Genomic DNA, 17826 nt, shown 5'->3' on the forward strand with positions numbered 1-17826 from the left:
GTCTAAAAGAAAAGAGAGGGTCTAGATGCCTGAGAAGAGGAGAAAGAGCATTTTAGAAACTGGGAAGACATGAGAGAAATCCTAGGAAATTGGTTTGCTTGGAGTAGAGAGCCTATTTCCTTTAATAGGTCATCAGATAGAATTGTAATTCAGGGGCATCTTAAACCAGAATGTCTAATCCGATGTATTCAGAAATTTATTACTGCATATGCACACTTTTTACGAGCTCCAAATGTTTATATACTAGGGAATTAGAAGCAATGAAGTCCACAGTGCTATCTCTATTTTTTATTTTATAAGCTCCAATTGCTGACTTTACAGCATTACCTGTATCCTTAAATCAAATAAATATGTGTACAACACGTAAGTTAATAAGTGGATAATTTCTGAAATTGATGTTTTATATTCTACACATGCTCTACTCTTTATGTACTTTTATGGATTCTCAAATTTGAGTATTAGTGACCAGATGTTACCTACCAATATTTTTACAATTGTTCTATAACGTATGGGATTTTTAAATTGTGCATACTTTAAAGAACTAATTAGATTTCATGAAAGATGTTCAATTTCATTCAAATTGGATAAAATGGGTAAGATGTTGTTTAGAAAAGTATTATAAAAATCTTTACAACAAACGTGATTGCATTAAAAATATGGTTATAAAAAGTCAAAACTGTGAGAGGACCTTCAAGATGGCAGAGGAGTTAAGACATGGAGATCACCTTCCTCCCCACAAATACATCAGAAATACATCTACATGTGGAACAACGCCTACAGAACACCTACTGAATGCTGGCAGAAGACCTCAGACTTCCCAAAAGGCAAGAAACTCCCACGTACCTGGGTAGGGCAAAAGAAAAAACAGAGGCAAAAGAATAGGGATGGGACCTGCACCTCTGAGAGGGAGGTGTGAAGGAGGAAATGTTTCCACACACTAGGAGGTCCCTTCACTGGTGGAGACAGGGGTTGGGCTGGGGCGAGAAGCTTCAGAGCCATGGAGGAGAGCACAGCAAGAGGGGTGCGGAGGGCAAAGCGGGGAGATTCCCGCACAGAGGATCGGTGCCGACCAGCACTCACCGCCTGAGAGGCCTGTCTGCCCACCTGGGGGGGGGGGCGGGGGGGGGGGGGGGGGGCGGTGCTGAGAGCTGAGGCTCGGGCTTTGGCTTCGGAGGTCGGATCCCAGGGAGAGGACTGGTGCTGGCTGTGTGAACACAGCCTGAAGGGGGCTAGTGCGCCACAGCTAGCCGGGAGGGAGTCCAGGAAAAAGTGTGGAGCTGCCTAAGAGGCAAGAGACCATTGTTTCGGGGTGCACGAGGAGAGGGGATTAAGAGAGCTGCTTAAAGGAGCTCCAGAGACGGGCGCGAGCCGCGGCTAAAAGCGCGGACCCCAGAGACGGGCATGAGACGCCAAGGCTGCTGCTGCCGCCACCAAGAAGCCTGTGTGCGAGCACAGATCACTCTCCACACCCCCCTTCCGGGGAGCCTGTGCAGCCCACCACTGCCAGGGTCCCGGGATCCAGGGACAACTTCCCCGGGAGAACACACAGCGTGCCTCAGGCTGGTGCAATGTCGTGCTGGCCTCTGCCGCCGCAGGCCCGCCCCGCATCCGTGCCCCTCCCTCCCCCCCGGCCTGAGTGAGCCAGAGTCCCCGAATCAGCGGCTCCTTTAACCCCATCCTGTCCGGGTTGAGAACAGACGCCCTCCGCCGACCTACACGCAGAGGCAGGGCCAAATCCAAAGCTGAACCCCAGGAGCTGTGCGAACAAAGAAGATAAAGGGAAATCTCTCCCAACGGCCTCAGGAGCAGCGGATTAAAGCTCCACAATCAACTTGATGTACCTGCATCTGTGGAACACCTGAACAGACAACGAATCATCCCAAAATTGATGTGGTGGACACGGGGAGCAACTGTAGACTTGGGGTTTGCTGTATGTGACTGACTAGCTTCTGATTTTTATACTTATCTTAGTACAGTTTTTAAGCACTTGCTATCACTGGTGGATCTGTTTATTGGTTTGGTTGCTCTATTCTTTTATTTTTTTATTACTTAAAAAATTTTTTATTTCAATAATTAAAAAAATTTTTATTTTATTTTTTTATTATTATTATTTTCTTTCTTTTTTTTCTCCCTTTTCTTCTGAGCCATGTGGCTTACAGGGTCTTGGTGCTCTGGTCGGGTGTCAGGCCTGAGCCTCTGAGATGGGAGAGCCAAGCTCAGGACACTGGGCCACCAGAGACCTCCTGGCCCCACATAATATCAGTTGGTGAGAGATCTGCCAGAGGTCTCCATCTCAATGCCAAGACTCAGCTCCACTCAATGACCAGCAAGCTAAAGTGCTGGACACCCTATGCCAAACAACTAGCAAGACAGGAATACAGCCGCACCCATTAGCAGAGAGGCTGCCTAAAATCATAATACAGACACCCCAAAAAACACCGCCAGACGTGGTCCTCCCCACCAGAAAGACAAGATCCAGCCTCATCCACCAGAACACAGGCACAAGTCCCCTCCAGCAGGAAGCCTACACAAGCCACTGAACCAACTTTAGCCACTGGGGACAGACACCAAAAACAACAGGAACTATGAAACTGCAGCCTGTGAAAGGGAGCCCTCAAACACAGTAAGTTAAGCAAAATGAGAAGGCAGAGAAATACACAGCAGATGAATGAGAAAGGTAAAAACCCACCAGACCTAACAAATGAAGAGGAAACAGGCAGTCTACCTGAAAATGAATTCAGAGTAATGATAGTAAAGATGATCCAATATCTTAGAAATAGAATGGAGAAAATCCAAGAAACGTTTGACAAGGACCTAGAAGAACTAAAGAGCAAACAAACAATGCTGAACAACACAATAAATGAAATTAAAAATTCTCTAGAAGGAATCAACAGCAGAATAACTGAGGCAGAAGAACGGATAAGTGACCTGGAAGGTAAAATAGTGGAAATAACTACCACAGAGCAGAATAAAGAAAAAAGAATGAAAAGAACTGAACACAGTCTCAGACACCTCTGGGACAACATTAAATGTGCCAACATTCGAATTAGAGGGGTCCCAAAGAAAGGGCATGAGAAAATATTTGAAGAGATTATAGTTGAAAACTTCCCTAATATGGGAAAGGAAATAGTCAATCAAGTCCAGGAAGCGCAGAGAGTCCCATACAGGATAAATCCAAGGAGAAACATGCCAAGACACATATTAATGAAAATATCAAAACTTAAATAAAAAGAAAAAATATTAAAAGCAGCAAGGGAAAAGCAACAAATAACATACAAGGGAATCCCCATAAGGTTAACAGCTGATCTTTCAGCAGAAACTCTGCAAGCCAGAAGGGAGTGGCAGGACATATTTAAAGTGATGAAAGGGGAAAACCTACAACCAAGATTACTCTACCCAGCAAGGATCTCATTCAGATTCGATGGAGAAATTAAAACCTTTACAAACAAGCAAAAGTTAAGAGAATTCAGCATCACCAAACTAGCTTTACAAAAAGTGCTAAAGGAACTTCTCTAGGCGGGAAGCACAAGAGAAGGAAAAGACCTACAATAACAAACCCAAAACAATTAAGAAAATGGTCATAGGAACATACATATCGATAATTGCCTTAAATGTAAATGGATTAAATACTCCAACCAAAAGACACAGACTGGCTGAATGGATACAAAAACAAGACCCATATATATGCTATCTACAAGAGACCCACTTCAGACCTAGGGACACATACAGACTGAAAGTGAGGGGATGGAAAAAGATATTCCATGAAAATGGAAATCAAAAGAAAGCTGGAGTAGCAATTCTCATATCAAACAAAATAGACTTTAAAATAAAGATTATTACAAGAGACAAAGAAGGACACTACATAATGATCAAGGGATCAATCCAAGAAGAAGATATAACAATTGTAAATATTTATGCACCCAACATAGGAGCACCTCAGTACCTAAGGCAAATGCTAACAGCCATAAAAGGGGAAATCGACAGTAACACAATAATAGTAGGGGACTTTAACACCCATTTTCGCCAATGGAAAGATATCTGAAAGGAAAATAAATAAGGAAACACAAGCTTTAAATGACACATTAAACAAGACGGACTTAACTGATATTTATAGGACATTCCATCCAAAAACAACAGAATATACTTTCTTCTCAAGTGCTCATGGAATATTATCCAGGATAGATCATATCCTGGGTCACAAATCAAACCCTGGTAAATTTAAGAAAATTGAAATTGTATCAAGTATCTTTTCTGACCACAACACCATGAGTCTAGATATCAATTATAGGAAAAAATATGTAAAAAATACAAACACATGGAGGCTAAACAACACACTACTAAATAACCAAGAGACCACTAACGAAATCAAAGAGGAAATCAAAAAATACCCAGAAACAAATGACAGTGAAAACATGATGACCCAAAACCTATGGGATGCAACAAAAGCAGTTCTAAGAGGGAACTTTATAGCAATACAATCCTACCTCAAGAAACAAGAGAAATCTCAAATAAACAACCTAACCTTACACCTAAAGCAATTAGAGAAAGAAGAACAACAACAAGAAAAAAAAAAAACCCCAAAGTTATCAAAAGGAAAGAAATCAAAAAGAACAGATCAGAAATAAATGAAAAAGAAATGAAGGAAACAATAGCAAAGATCAATAAAACTAAAAGCTGGTTCTTTGAGAAGATAAACAAAATTGATAAACCACTAGCCAGACTCATCAAGAAAAAAAGGGTGAAGATTCAAATCAACAGAATTAGAAACGAAAAAGGAGAAGTAACAACTGACACTGCAGAAATACAAAGGATCATTAGAGATTACTACAAGCAACTATATGCCAATAAAATGGACAACCTGGAAGAAATGGACAAATTCTTAGAAAAGCACAACCTTCCAAGACTGAACCAGGAAGAAATAGAAAATATAAACAGACCAATCACAGCACTAAAATTGAAACTGTAATTAAAAATCTTCCAACAGGGGCTTCCCTGGTGGCGCAGTGGTTGAGAGTCCGCCTGCCAATGCAGGGGACACAGGTTCGTGCCCTGGTCTGGGAAGATCCCACATGCCATGGAGCGGCTGGGCCTGTGAGCCATGGCTGCTGAGCCTGCGTGTCCGGAGCCTGTGCTCCGCAACGTGAGAGGCCACAGCAGTGAGAGGCCCACGTACTGAAAAAAAAAAAAAAAAATCTTCCAACAAACAAAGGCCCAGGACCAGATGGATTCACAGGCAAATTCTATCAAACATTTAGAGAAGACCTAACACCTATCCTTCTCAAACTAATCCAAAACATAGCAGAGGGAGGAACACTCCCAAACTCATTCTACAAGGCCACCATCACCCTGATACCAAAATCAGACAAAGATGTCACTAAAAAAGAAAACTACAGGGCTTCCCTGGTGGCGCAGCGGTTGAGAGTCCCCCTGCCGATGCAGGGGACACGGGTTTGTGCCCCATTCTGGGAAGATCCCACATGCCGCGGAGCAGCTGGGCCTGTAAGCCATGGCTGCTGAGCCTGCGCATCCGGAGCCTGTGCTCCGCAATGGGAGAGGCCACAACAGTGAGAGGCCCGCGTACCGCAGAAAAAAAAGAAAACTACAGGCCAATATCACTGATGAACATAGATGCAAAAATCCTCAACAACATATTAGCAAACAAAATCCAACAGCACATTAAAAGGATCATATGCCATGATTAAGTGGGGTTTAACCCAGGAATGAAAGGATTCTTCCATAAATGCAAATCAATCAATGTGATACACCATATTAACAAACTGAAGGATAAAAATCATATGATAATCTCAACAGATGAAAGAAAAAGCTTTCAACAAAATTCAGCACCCATTTATGATAAAAACCCTCCAGAAAGTAGGCACAGAGGGAACTTACCTCAACCTAATAAGGGCCGTATATGACAAAACCACAGCCAACATCATTCTCCATGGTGAAAAACTGAAAGCATTTCCACTAAGATCAGGAAAAAGACAAGGTTGCCCACTCTCACAAGTATTATTCTACATAGTTTTGGGAGTTCTGGCTACAGCAATCAGAGAAGAAAAAGAAATAAAAGGAATCCAAATTGGAAAAGAAGAAGTAAAACTGTCACTGTTTGCAGATGACATGATACTATACATAGAGAATCCTAAAGATGCTACCAGAAAACTACTAGAGCTAATCAATGAATCTGGTAAAGTAGCAGGATACAAAATTAATGCACATAAATCTCTTGCATTCCTATATACTAATGATGAAAAATCTGAAAGAGAAATGAAGGAAACACTCCCATTTACCACTGCAACAAAGAGAATAAAATACCTAGGAATAAACTTACCTAAGGAGACAAAAGACCTGTATGCAGAAAACTCTAAGACACTGATGAAAGAAATTAAAGATGATACCAACAGATGGAGAAATATACCATACTCTTGTATTGGAAGAATCAACATTGTGAAGATGACTATACTACCCAAAGCAATCTACATATTCAATGCAAACCCTATCAAACTACCAATTGCATTTTTCACAGAATTTGAACAAAAAATTTCACAATTTGTATGGAAACACAGAATAGCCAAAGCAATCTTGAGAAAGAAAAATGGAGGGGCTTCCCTGGTGGCGCAGTGGTTGGGGGTCCGCCTGCTGATGCAGGGGACTTGGTTTCGTGCCCCAGTTCGGGAGGATCCCAAGTGCCGCGGAGCGGCTGGGCCCATGAGCCATGGCCGCTGGGCCTGTGTGTCTGGAGCCTGTGCTCTGTGGTGGGATAGGCCACGGCAGTGAGAGGCCCACATACCACACACAAAAAAAACAAACAAACAAACATGGAGCTGGAGAAATCAGGCTCCCAGACTTCAGACTATACTACAAAGCTACAGTAATCAAGACAGTATGGTACTGGCACAAAAACAGAAACATAGCTCAATGGAACAGGATAGAAAGCCCAGAGGTAAACCCACACACATATGGTCACCTTATCTTTGATAAAGGAGGCAAGAATATACAATGGAGAAAAGACAGCCTCTTCAATAAGTGGTGCTAGGAAAACTGGACAGCTATATGTAAAAGAATGAAATTAGAACACTCCCTAACACCATACACAAAAATAAACTCTAAATGGATTAAAGACCTAAATGTAAGGCCAGACACTAGAAAACTCTTAGAGGAAAACATAGGCAGAACACTCTATGACTTAAATCACAGCAAGATCCTTTTTTGTCCCACCTCCTAGAGAAATGGAGATAAAAACAAAAATAAACAAATGGGACCTAATGAAACTTAAAAGCTTTTGCACAGCAAAGGAAACCATAAACAAGACGAAAAGATAACCCTCAGAATGGGAGAAAATACTTTACAAACAAATCAATGGACAAATGATTAATCTCCAAAATATACAAGCAGCTCATGTAGCTCAATATCAAAAAAACAAACAACCCAATCCAAAAATGGGCAGAAGACCTAAATAGACATTTCTCCAAAGAAGATATACAGATTGCCAACAAACACATGAAAGGACGCTTAACATCGCTAATCATTAGAGAAATGCAAATCAAAACTATAATGAGGTATCACCTCACACTGGTCAGAATGGCCAACATCAAAAAATCAACAAACAATAAATGCTGGAGAGGGTGTGGAGAAAAGGGAACCCTCTTACACTGTTGGTGGGAGTGTAAATAGATACAGCCACTATGGAGAACAGTATGGAGGTTCCTTAAAAACTAAAAATAGAAATACCATACGACCCAGCAATCCCACTATTGGGTATAAACCTCAGAAAACCGTAATTCAAAAAGAGTCATGTACCACAATGTTCATTGCAGCTCTATTTACAGTAGCCAGGACATGGAAGCAACCTAAGTGTTCACTGACAGATGAATGGATAAAGAAGATGTGGCACATATATACAATGGAATATTACTCAGACATATAAAGAAATGAAACTGAGGTATTTGTAGTGAGGTGGATGGACCCAGAGTCTGTCATACAGAGTGAAGTAAGTCAGAAAGAGAAAAACAGATACCGTATGCTAACTATGGAATCAAAAAAAAAAAAAAAATGCTTCTCATGAACCTAGGGGCAGGACAGGAATAAAGACACAGACATAGAGAATGGACTTGAGGACATGGGGACGGGTAAGGGTAAGCTGTGACTAAGCGAGAGAATGGCATGGACATATATACACTACCAAATGTAAAACAGATAGCTAGTGGGAAGCAGCTGCATAGCAAAGGGAGATTAGCTCCGTGCTTTGTGACCACCTAGAGGAGTGGGATAGGGAGGGTGGGAAGGAGACGCAAGAGGGAGGGGACATGGGGTATATGTATACTTTTAGCTGATTCACTTTGTTACACAGCAGAAACTAACACAGCATTGTAAAGCAATTATACTCCAAAAAAGATGTTAAAAAAAAAGTCAAAACTGTTGTAAGAAACAAAGAAGGACATTATACATTGATAAAAGGATCCATTCACCAAGAAGATACACACATCAAACACGTATTACACATCAGAGCTCCAAAATATATGAAGCAAACATTGAAAGGATTGAAGGAAGAAACAGCTCTGTAAAAATAGGAGGAGACTTCAATATGCTACTCTCCATTATAGACGGAACAGCCAAACAGAACATCAATAAGGAAATAGAGGCCTTGAACTACAAGCCCATCGGATCAATAGACATACACAGAACAGAGCATCCAACAACAGCAGAATGCACATTTTTGTCAAGTTCATATGGAACATTCTCCAGGATATGTTAGGCCGCAAAACACAAAAAAATTGAATAAATTTTAAAAGATTGAAATCATACAAAAGTATCTTTTCCTATCACAGTGGAAGGAAAGTAGAAATCAACAGTGGGAGAAAAACTGGAAAATTCACAAATATGTAGAAATTCAACGACACACTCAAACAGCCAATGGGTCAAAGAAGAAATCACAAGGGAAAGGAGAAAATATCTTGCGACAAATGAAAATAAAAACACAACATACTAAAACTTATGGGATTCAGGAAAAGCAGTGCTAAGAGGAAAATTTACAGTTTTAAGTGCTTACATTAAATAAGGAAGATCTAAAATATGTGATTGTATGTTGGCAATTTCAAACAGCTGAACCTGGTAAAATTGGTTCATGATTATCTTGGACCTTGGCTTTTTTCTTTTCTTTTCCTCCTTAACTCTCTGAACTCTTTAACTCTCAGTAGGTTTTCCAGTGGCAGGAAAAAGAAAAGCATATTAAGTAATTAGCCTGGAGGATGACAAAGAAGTAGCAGCTGCAGTGTTGGCTTTGCCTCTGCCCAGGTCTCCAGCCATATCTCCCACCAAGATGGCACGCAGTCCCCCATCCTAGCCAGACTGAGACCCCACAGGACAAAGCCGCATACAGGCTGAACCCCCAAAGGCAGACCCCATCAGACTGAGCACCTTACGGACGGCACCCCTCAAAGACTGAACACTCCACAGACTGGACCTTCCACGGATTAAACTCCTCCCGGACTGGACCGCTCACAACAGATTGGATCCCCCATAAACTGAAACCCGCAAAGAACAGATCCCCACAGACTGGACCCCCCCTACATTCTAAACCCCTCACAGATTGGACCCCTCGTAGACTGAACCCCTCACAGACTAAACCTCTCACAAACTGAAGTCCCCACAGACTGAGCCCCACACATCCCACCCAGGCTCCTTAAAGCCTCTCTGTGTGACAGCCCTTCAGCCTGGAGCATGGCTCCCCCCACCTACACCATGCCCAGCACATCCATCTGGCTACGTCCTAATCACCCTCCACCTAAGGCCGTTTCCTCCACTGAGGACTTCCTGGTGATCCAGAGCTCCCTGCGCAAACCTTGAGGGGTGCAGTGCCGGTGGGTTATGATTGCTCCTCCACAAAGAGAGCCATGGAATCCCCCGACTGCACCTCATGTGTGTCCCCCAAGCCCCTGCCCACCCACCCAATACTGAACAGAGGCCACAGGCCCTCTGGGCTCTCAATTAGTGCCTGTTGTGAACAGGGAGAAGATTTGGGTAAACTATATGTAAATATATGAAGGTGTCATAGTCAGAAACGCTTCTGTCTTCATTATTATGCTTGGCTACTTACAAAAGACTTTCTGTTGGGAGTCATAATTTGTGTTCTAATTAAAACTGTTTCTGGGAACACACAGTATGAATTATGAATACAATATCCACATGAAATAACACTGGCAACCCACAAATAGGGAACTGTTCAAACAGATTCATGCACCAGCTAGTGGAGTAGATAAATCATATTTCCTCTTGGAAGCTGCATATATTTTTGTGTCTTGGACTGCTCAGGAATCAAATTAACATTCTTGAAAGAACGTGTGTTTAATCATTAGTTTTCAGGCTCAGCGGGCAACTAGTTGTACATATCTTAATGCTGTCCTGGAATAAAAGGACTATCAGAAATATTAGAAATCTCTCTGTCTCACATGGAATATGCACAATGCAGCAAATCACAATACTGGTAAAACACGTTCATCCATCCCTTCATTAGTTGAAAAAATTAAGAAAGAAACACAATCACTGCTGTGAATGAACTGAGATTGGTTTAGTGACTTTCTGTGGTATTATGCAGTAAATTTTATTCCCCTCACAAACTACTACAATATACAGGGCATTTTATAGTTAGCTAAGCATTTATGGAATCATAAGTAATACATTTTTCAAGGTAAACTGAACTATTCACATTAATATTACCTACAAGATTTTTTCCTAGAAAATGTCATCAGTGTATTGTATTACTTTCATTAAGTGTATTCACTGGGTCACTTGCTGGCTTGGATAAATGATCCAAGTTTTCTGCTCAGGTTCTTCATGTAAAATTGGGATAAGAGTTGCTCCTGAGGATTTCCATGGCGGTCCAGTGGTTAAAACTCTGCACTTCCAGTGCAGGGGGCATGGGTTTGATCCCTGGTTGGGGAACTAAGATCCCATATGCCACACGGCACGGCCAAAAATTTTTTTTAAATTAAAAAATATATATGCTGTATGCAGTTTAAGTTAAAAAAAAAAAAAGTTGCTCCTGAGTTTGTGATAGGATTAAACGAGTGAATAAATAAGTGTTAACCACTATTCCTATTATATGTAATCATTAATGGAACAAATATTTCATAAGTGCCTACCATAATATGCCAGCATGCTTCTAGCAGAGAACAAAGCAGAGATACGTTTTCTGACGGTGACAAGTGCTACAGAGAAAAATCAAGCTGGGCAGGGGGCCAGGAATGAATGTGTGCATGGCAAGAGATGGTAGGGAGAGGTGCTATTTCACAGAGGCGCTGGGGAATAATATCTCATTGAAACGGTGACATTTGGTAGAAATTCTAATATTTCTAATATTTCCATCATGGCATGAAGATATCAAAGAGACAGTGTTCCAAGCAGAACAAAGGTCCGTGGTGGCACAGGCGTGATGTGTCTGAGGAACAGCAAGGTGAATGAAATAATGAGAGAGGAGTGGGGGGGGGGCGAGGTCAGAGAGGTGACCAGGGGGTCTGGACACAGAAGACCCTGGAGACTGCTACAAGGACTTGGTCTTTGCACTTCCCGGGTGGTCCAGTGGTTAAGGCTTCCCGCTTCCACTGCTTGTGGCTTGGGTTCAATCCCTGGTTGGGGAACTAAGATCCTGCATGCCACACGGTGCGGCCAAAAAAAAAAAGAAAAGAAAAAGGGACTTGGTCTTGTACTCTGAGATGGGAAGCCAGCAGGAGTTTTCAAAAGGCATGACAAGGTCTGGCTAACATGATGAGAAAGACAAGTGCAGTGGGGAAAGGATGGGGGAAGAAAGATAAGTTTTATCCATGACGGTGGAGATGAAGAGAAAGTGGCTGGATTCTCGAGATAGTCTCGAGTTGGTGACCACAGGGTTTGCCAATGGATGGGACTGTAGGGCCTAAGAGAAAAAAGGTGAGTCAAGGAAGACTTTGGGTTTTGGCCTGAGCAACTGGAAGAAAGAAGTTTACCATTTGCTGGGATGAAACAGACAGCAGGAGAAAGCAGATTTTGTGAAACATTCAGGAGCTTACTTCGGATCTGGTGAATATGATAACCTCAAGCCCAGCTTGTGGGCTAACACCCCACAAGCAAAGTCAGACCAGAAATAAACTTTAAACAAACTGACCTTTCTTCTGTAATTTACTTCAATGTCATTTTGATCTCACACTATCTAAGGAAGAATGTTCCAAAAAAGAACTATTCATTATGTTGTACACCTAAAATGAATAAAATGTTATAAGTCAATTATCTCTCAATAATAATAATAATAAAGAACTGAAAAAAGAGAAGAATGCTCCAAAAAATAGCACTCTGGGGAAAAAAAAGATATTTGTCCCAAACCCCAAATCAAATTTAAATATAGACCTCTATAAACAATCAAATTTCCTTTGCTGCAGTAGCAAAGGAACAAACATGCTACAGCACTCAGAGTCGAAAGAGCAATTAGCTAAGTAATAAAATTACTACTGAGCATCCCCTATTATATCTGAGTGTCAGTGCCCAAGATGATGTTTCTTAGGAAACCAGAAACCTCCCAGGCACAAATACTGTGAACTAAAGTCCCTCTCAAATGCTGTGTTCTAGATCATCCCCAAGTATTTAGAAATCAAGGACTTTCTAAACTCTTAAAAAAAACAAACCAACCCATGATTCCGCTGACCCAGGCAGAAAAAATACAGGGGCCTCACGAGCGAAAACTATTGAGCCTTACTGACAAAAACTAAAACACAACAACAAAAATAACAATAAAGCCCACAAAATCCTCAAACCAGACCAAAGATTTTCTCAGGATTATATTCTGATCCATTAAGGGTTTCCTTCCTTCCTTCCTTCCTTCCTCCCTCCCTTCCTCCCTCCCTCCCTCCCTTTCTTTCTTTTTTGCCATTGCTTTTTAAAAAATCTCACTGATTAAGATAACGAATGGAGGAGAGGAAGGAATAAGAGGGAGGTCAATTTGAATTTTCAAAACATCTGACATAAAACATTTTAAAGGATTATAATTACGACATTCAAATACACTTAATATTTAGAACTAAACTATCAGTGTTTTACCAAATAGAATTCCTTTGGGGACCAACCAGAATCAATGTAAATTGCAGATGACATGATTGTTTAGATAGAAAATGCTAAGAAATCCACAAAACAACTACTACAAACAATAAGTGAATTTAGCAAGATTGTAAGTTAATGTACAAAAATCAACTGTATTTTTACAACAGAAGCAAGTCACTGGAAAAATGAAGTAAAAACCCATTTACAACAAGATCAAAACAAAATTTCAGAATAAATTCAACAAAGATATGGAAGACTTACACACTGAAAACAATAAAATAGTAAGAGAAATGTTCTAAAGTTCATCCCATTCTGGACACTTTCATGCTCTCCTGCCAACCTATCGTTATATACACTACTGCTCATAAGTATACAATCAAGTTGCTTAGAAAGGTAGAATTCAAATGTACTTGAACTTTATCTCATAAAATTAAAGACCATCTGCAGAGACAAACTGATAAAATAATTCCATAGAGAAAGTAGAAAGGCCCAGTTATTTGCTAAAGTTCACCCAGCCAGTAAGAGGCAGAGCTGAGACGTACATATTTGGGGTGTTCCCTCTTATTTAGTGACGGTTTCATAAACAGAGAACTTAAAGCAAGTGAATGCATATAGCTTTGGATTCAAGTATTAATATCTTGCTTTTTGCATCGCCAATAAAAAAGCACACATTTAAATGTACTACAGACATTTTGTGGGGCTTTTTCTTGTCCCCAGAATGTTCTGTTTTTCCTATTGGGCAGTCAATATTTGATGGGAAAGTGATTCACCTGCTTCTTTAAGAGTTGATTCTGCATAAAAGAAAGTCACATGAGTTTCTAGGAAGGATGTCAGATCTGGGGGGAACTAGAAATGTGGTGAATCATAAAACAAACAGAATAGCAAGGAACTAGGAAAGATCGCACTTAGGATACTGAAAATTAACACAGAGTCACCAGTCACTGCCTAACGGCAGACAACGACACACAAACCTGTAAAACTGCTGGTCATCACCTAGGACTGTCATTTGTCAGAGAAAAACTGCCCACATGCTTCCAACTTGACACTTTTATAAGTGTTTATACAAAAGTGTCATAATCTACTAAAAATACTTTAAAAATAATGAAAGATTAAATAAATGCATTGATGAAAACTTATTTGCATCCTAACATGATTCCAAGTTAATGTGTTGTTTAAACATTCATAAGAAAAAGGAAAATCGATGAAAAAGAAATTGTTAGCCTGACCCTCAAATCTTCTAAATACATTTGGAAATTCAAAGTCTGAAAATCATTAATAAATAATGAAATTTAAGTATATATTCTGACCTTCAGCAAAAATCCTCTTTGGTCATTAAGCTCAGTAACACAGTGTTCCAGAATGTACTCAAGTCGTGGTGAACATGTAGCACTCTGATACAGTTTCCGTCACTTAATTATAACAAGTTTAGTCCTGGAATACTCCTACGAATTACATCACTTAGAATAAAGCATTTGTGTATGTGGGCAGGCTAATTTCACCTCACACAAAAAAACCAAAAAACAAAAAAACACCTGTTCAAGTATAGCCTCTACCTAGATATTCGGCTTTCTTATTTCTTCCACCTTCTGGTAAGCTCCAGAGTTACTGGAATGCAGAAATATTCTAAAGGGGGACTATGATAATGGCATAGTCCAACTCCAATTATACGTCTCGTATGTTTGGCATGAATCACATGTGCATTTATCTGCCAGCAGAAGAGGAGAAGGGAAGGGACAGAACACACAGCTACCATCTGCTGCCATCCCCCAGCCTCCCTAGAAATGAAGACAAGGGTGGGAGTTTCTCCTGGAGACAGGAGCAGAGTGTATTCACAGTGGGCCCACTGAAGTGCTTTCAGGAAGCAACATTTGGACCTTGCACATTAAAAAAGCAAAAGAGACATCACCCTAAATAGAGCGACCCTGCAACAGTAGCACTGGATTCCACTGTGAGGACTCCAGATTTTCGGTCTGATCCAGCAGCCGCAGATAAGACCAAGTGAGGTCTAAAGACCACTGTTCTTACACGGACACATTCTTGCCCACTGCCCTACAGTTCTCACCACTCCCTGCTGTCTTGCCCGGCCCACTCCATTAATTTATTTTACCTCCTGGCCCTTTAGGCATTTGAGTTTGCAACCCCTGGTCTGCACTCATCAATTAAATCAGGTACTTACAGCTGCATGACCAAGTACAAGTGATTTGGGCTTTCATAGATGTCTTCCAGGGCCACAATGTTTTCATGCTTAATCCTGAAAGAAAAAAAAAAAAGCACACACACAGAATAGTAAGTATGAGACATGCAAACCTTTTTTTAAAAAAAAAACATGTCATTATAGCAAAAAGTTCTAAGACAGAATAGAAACTCCTTAAGGTGACATTTTTAAGACACCTCTCCATCTTGTCCCCATGCTTTTTCCTGACCCATCTCCCATGCTCTCTGCTCTTCTTCTTTCTGGAGGCTCTATATCTTACAATGTAGCAATACTGGATTAACTATCACTGCTTCATGTATATCCCACTCTCCTAGCGTTTATTCATATGAATCCCAGGAATGGGCCAAAATCCTATTATCTTGCAGGGCCCAACTCAAATGGCTGAGCCCCCAAGGAGAATTTAATTGCTCCCTCTTCTGTAGTCTCACAACGGCCAGAACATACTGGCCTGAATACTCCACTGTATGCAAATCCATCCCCACAACAGGCTAGATGGTCCAGGGAACAGTTTCGTCCTCATGTTCCTGACTCCAGTGTAAGCAATGGAAAACCAGACTGAGCTCCTCACTGGGGCTCTAGTCACCATCGCCAACAAAGGTCAGTTGAATACCCCAAGCGAGCTAAGCTGGTGCTACCCCAAGAGTGCTTCCCAAACAGGCGACACCAGCATCTCCTGAGAGATTGTGAGAAATGCAAATTCTCAGGCTGGGCCCCGTCATACAGAATCAGAATCCCTGAGGCTGGGGCCCAGGAATCTGCCTCAACAAGATCCTCAGATGATCATCCCGCACAAAGTGGAGCTGGAGAAATTCTGTATCAAACCAGGGCTTCTCAAACCTCAGGGAGCACATGAATCACCTGGGGTCCTGGTTCCACTGCACACTCTGATTCAGTGGGTCCAGGACAGGGCCCGAGAGTCTGCATTGCTAACAAGCTCCCAGGAGATGCTGATGCTGCTGGTCTGCGGGCCACACTGGGAGCAGCAAAGTCCTAACGACTGAACAAAGGGAGAAGGAACCAGTCCAAGTCTAGCCCCTCGAAATACCGATTAGGAACAGCCTCTGCTCGGAATGTAAGGTTTGGTATTTGTTGAAAGCATTTGAGAGAAGAATCCTTTCATTATGAGCTAGTTAGCTCTTACTACACACTTTTTCTCTGAAATGACTGCTGAGCCATTTAAAAGCAAGCACTGAACGGGCAGATTCCTGTGAACCCTTGAAAGCAGGGACTACATCTTACTCATTCTGTTTCCACTTAGTACCTAGCATAGAGCGCTTGATAAATGTTTGCTGAATGAATAAATGATATTTAAGGCTTTTGCTCCTAAACGGCAAGTCATTATTTATTTAGGGAAAAATGGATGCAACTTTCCTAAGTGTGAGCTGTCTTCCCCTCAAAAGAAGTTTATAAGGAATATTATCTTCCCTTTGAGCAGATGAAAGAAGAGAACAAAAGAATTAACCAGGAGAGGTAATGTTTTGCTTTGACTGCTGTGGCTCTTATTAGCCAATGCAGTTGATGTGTAGGAAGTGAGAAGACAGAGTATCCCAAATTCACATTTCACCCGCTTCTAACGTGGAGAACCTGATTATTTGTTAGCAATGGTTTCTGTGGTGTCTGAGCGAAATAACATCAGCAACATATCATGTGAACCAGCTAAACTATGCCACCAAGGAAACCATGAGAGATTAATTTGGAACTGCTGAGACCCTAGATGTCTGTGGAAGTATCATTATTGGACACACCTGAAAGAATATGACAAAAACAGTATACAGCGCATGGATTTTCCCTCTTTTCAATTAAAAAAAGTTGCCATTGGAATCAATCACATGGGCACGAATATTTTCTTTCAGTGAAGTTAATTTAGGGGTTAATTAGCAGCTTAGATTCATGGGAACACGAAAAGAATGGGGTTTATATGGAGAGTTGCCAGATGAAATACAGGGCACCCAGTTAACGTTTGATTGTAGATAAACAATGAACACTTTTTAAATATAAGTGTGTCCCAAACATTGCATTGTTGTTTATCTGAAATTCAAATGTAACTGGGTGCTAGATCCGGCCACCCAAGTACATGAATCACAGTCAATGAGCCTCCAAACTGGGCTTAGGGGGTTGTATCTGGAGTCCCAGCTCCCCCCTCAGAGGTTTAGCCAAGAAGACAACTTGAGCCCTGGACTACAGCCATTAATATTCAACTATATACAAAGAACCAACTATGTACAAAGCACATGCCCGGCCAACGTAGGAGACTCTAATAAATTAAGAACATAAATCCCTTCTTTGTATGCAGGGGCTAGAGAAATTAAAGTCTATTTAACCGTTATGTCTTACATGAGTTCTTACAGTGGCTGAAATGCTATTGCTACTGACTCTCCTTCTTAGTGGATGAATCAAGCAAGCAAGCAATCATCATTTCCTGACTTTCTGCTCTGTGTCTGATACAAGAAAAATATAAAATAAGGTTTTTCCCTCCAAAATCTTATCACCTTGATGGGGAGACCCATGAAGCAATTAGGGAAGAATTAAACGTTACGCTCTGC

At 41.2% G+C, this 17826-nt stretch overlaps 1 protein-coding gene across 5 annotated transcripts in view; it reads right to left on the minus strand.

Annotated features, from left to right (window-relative positions):
* The window catches only part of CAMK1D (calcium/calmodulin dependent protein kinase ID), a 417445-nt gene that overhangs the window by 144104 nt on the left and 255515 nt on the right, over positions 1-17826 (minus strand). For all 5 annotated transcript variants that reach the window (XR_003795816.1, XM_029237212.1, XM_029237213.1 and 2 more), the window contains exon 3: positions 15245-15319. Coding sequence is in view for 4 of the 5 variants with exons in the window: in XM_029237212.1 (XP_029093045.1) it covers positions 15245-15319 (75 nt within the window). In the remaining variant the exon portion in view is untranslated. The remainder of the gene's footprint in view (positions 1-15244; positions 15320-17826) is intronic.

Source organism: Monodon monoceros, unplaced genomic scaffold (genome assembly GCF_005190385.1).
Source record: "Monodon monoceros isolate NGI ecotype Baffin Bay Population unplaced genomic scaffold, NGI_Narwhal_1 Super_Scaffold_21, whole genome shotgun sequence".
In the NCBI taxonomy this organism is placed as follows: domain Eukaryota; kingdom Metazoa; phylum Chordata; class Mammalia; order Artiodactyla; family Monodontidae; genus Monodon; species Monodon monoceros.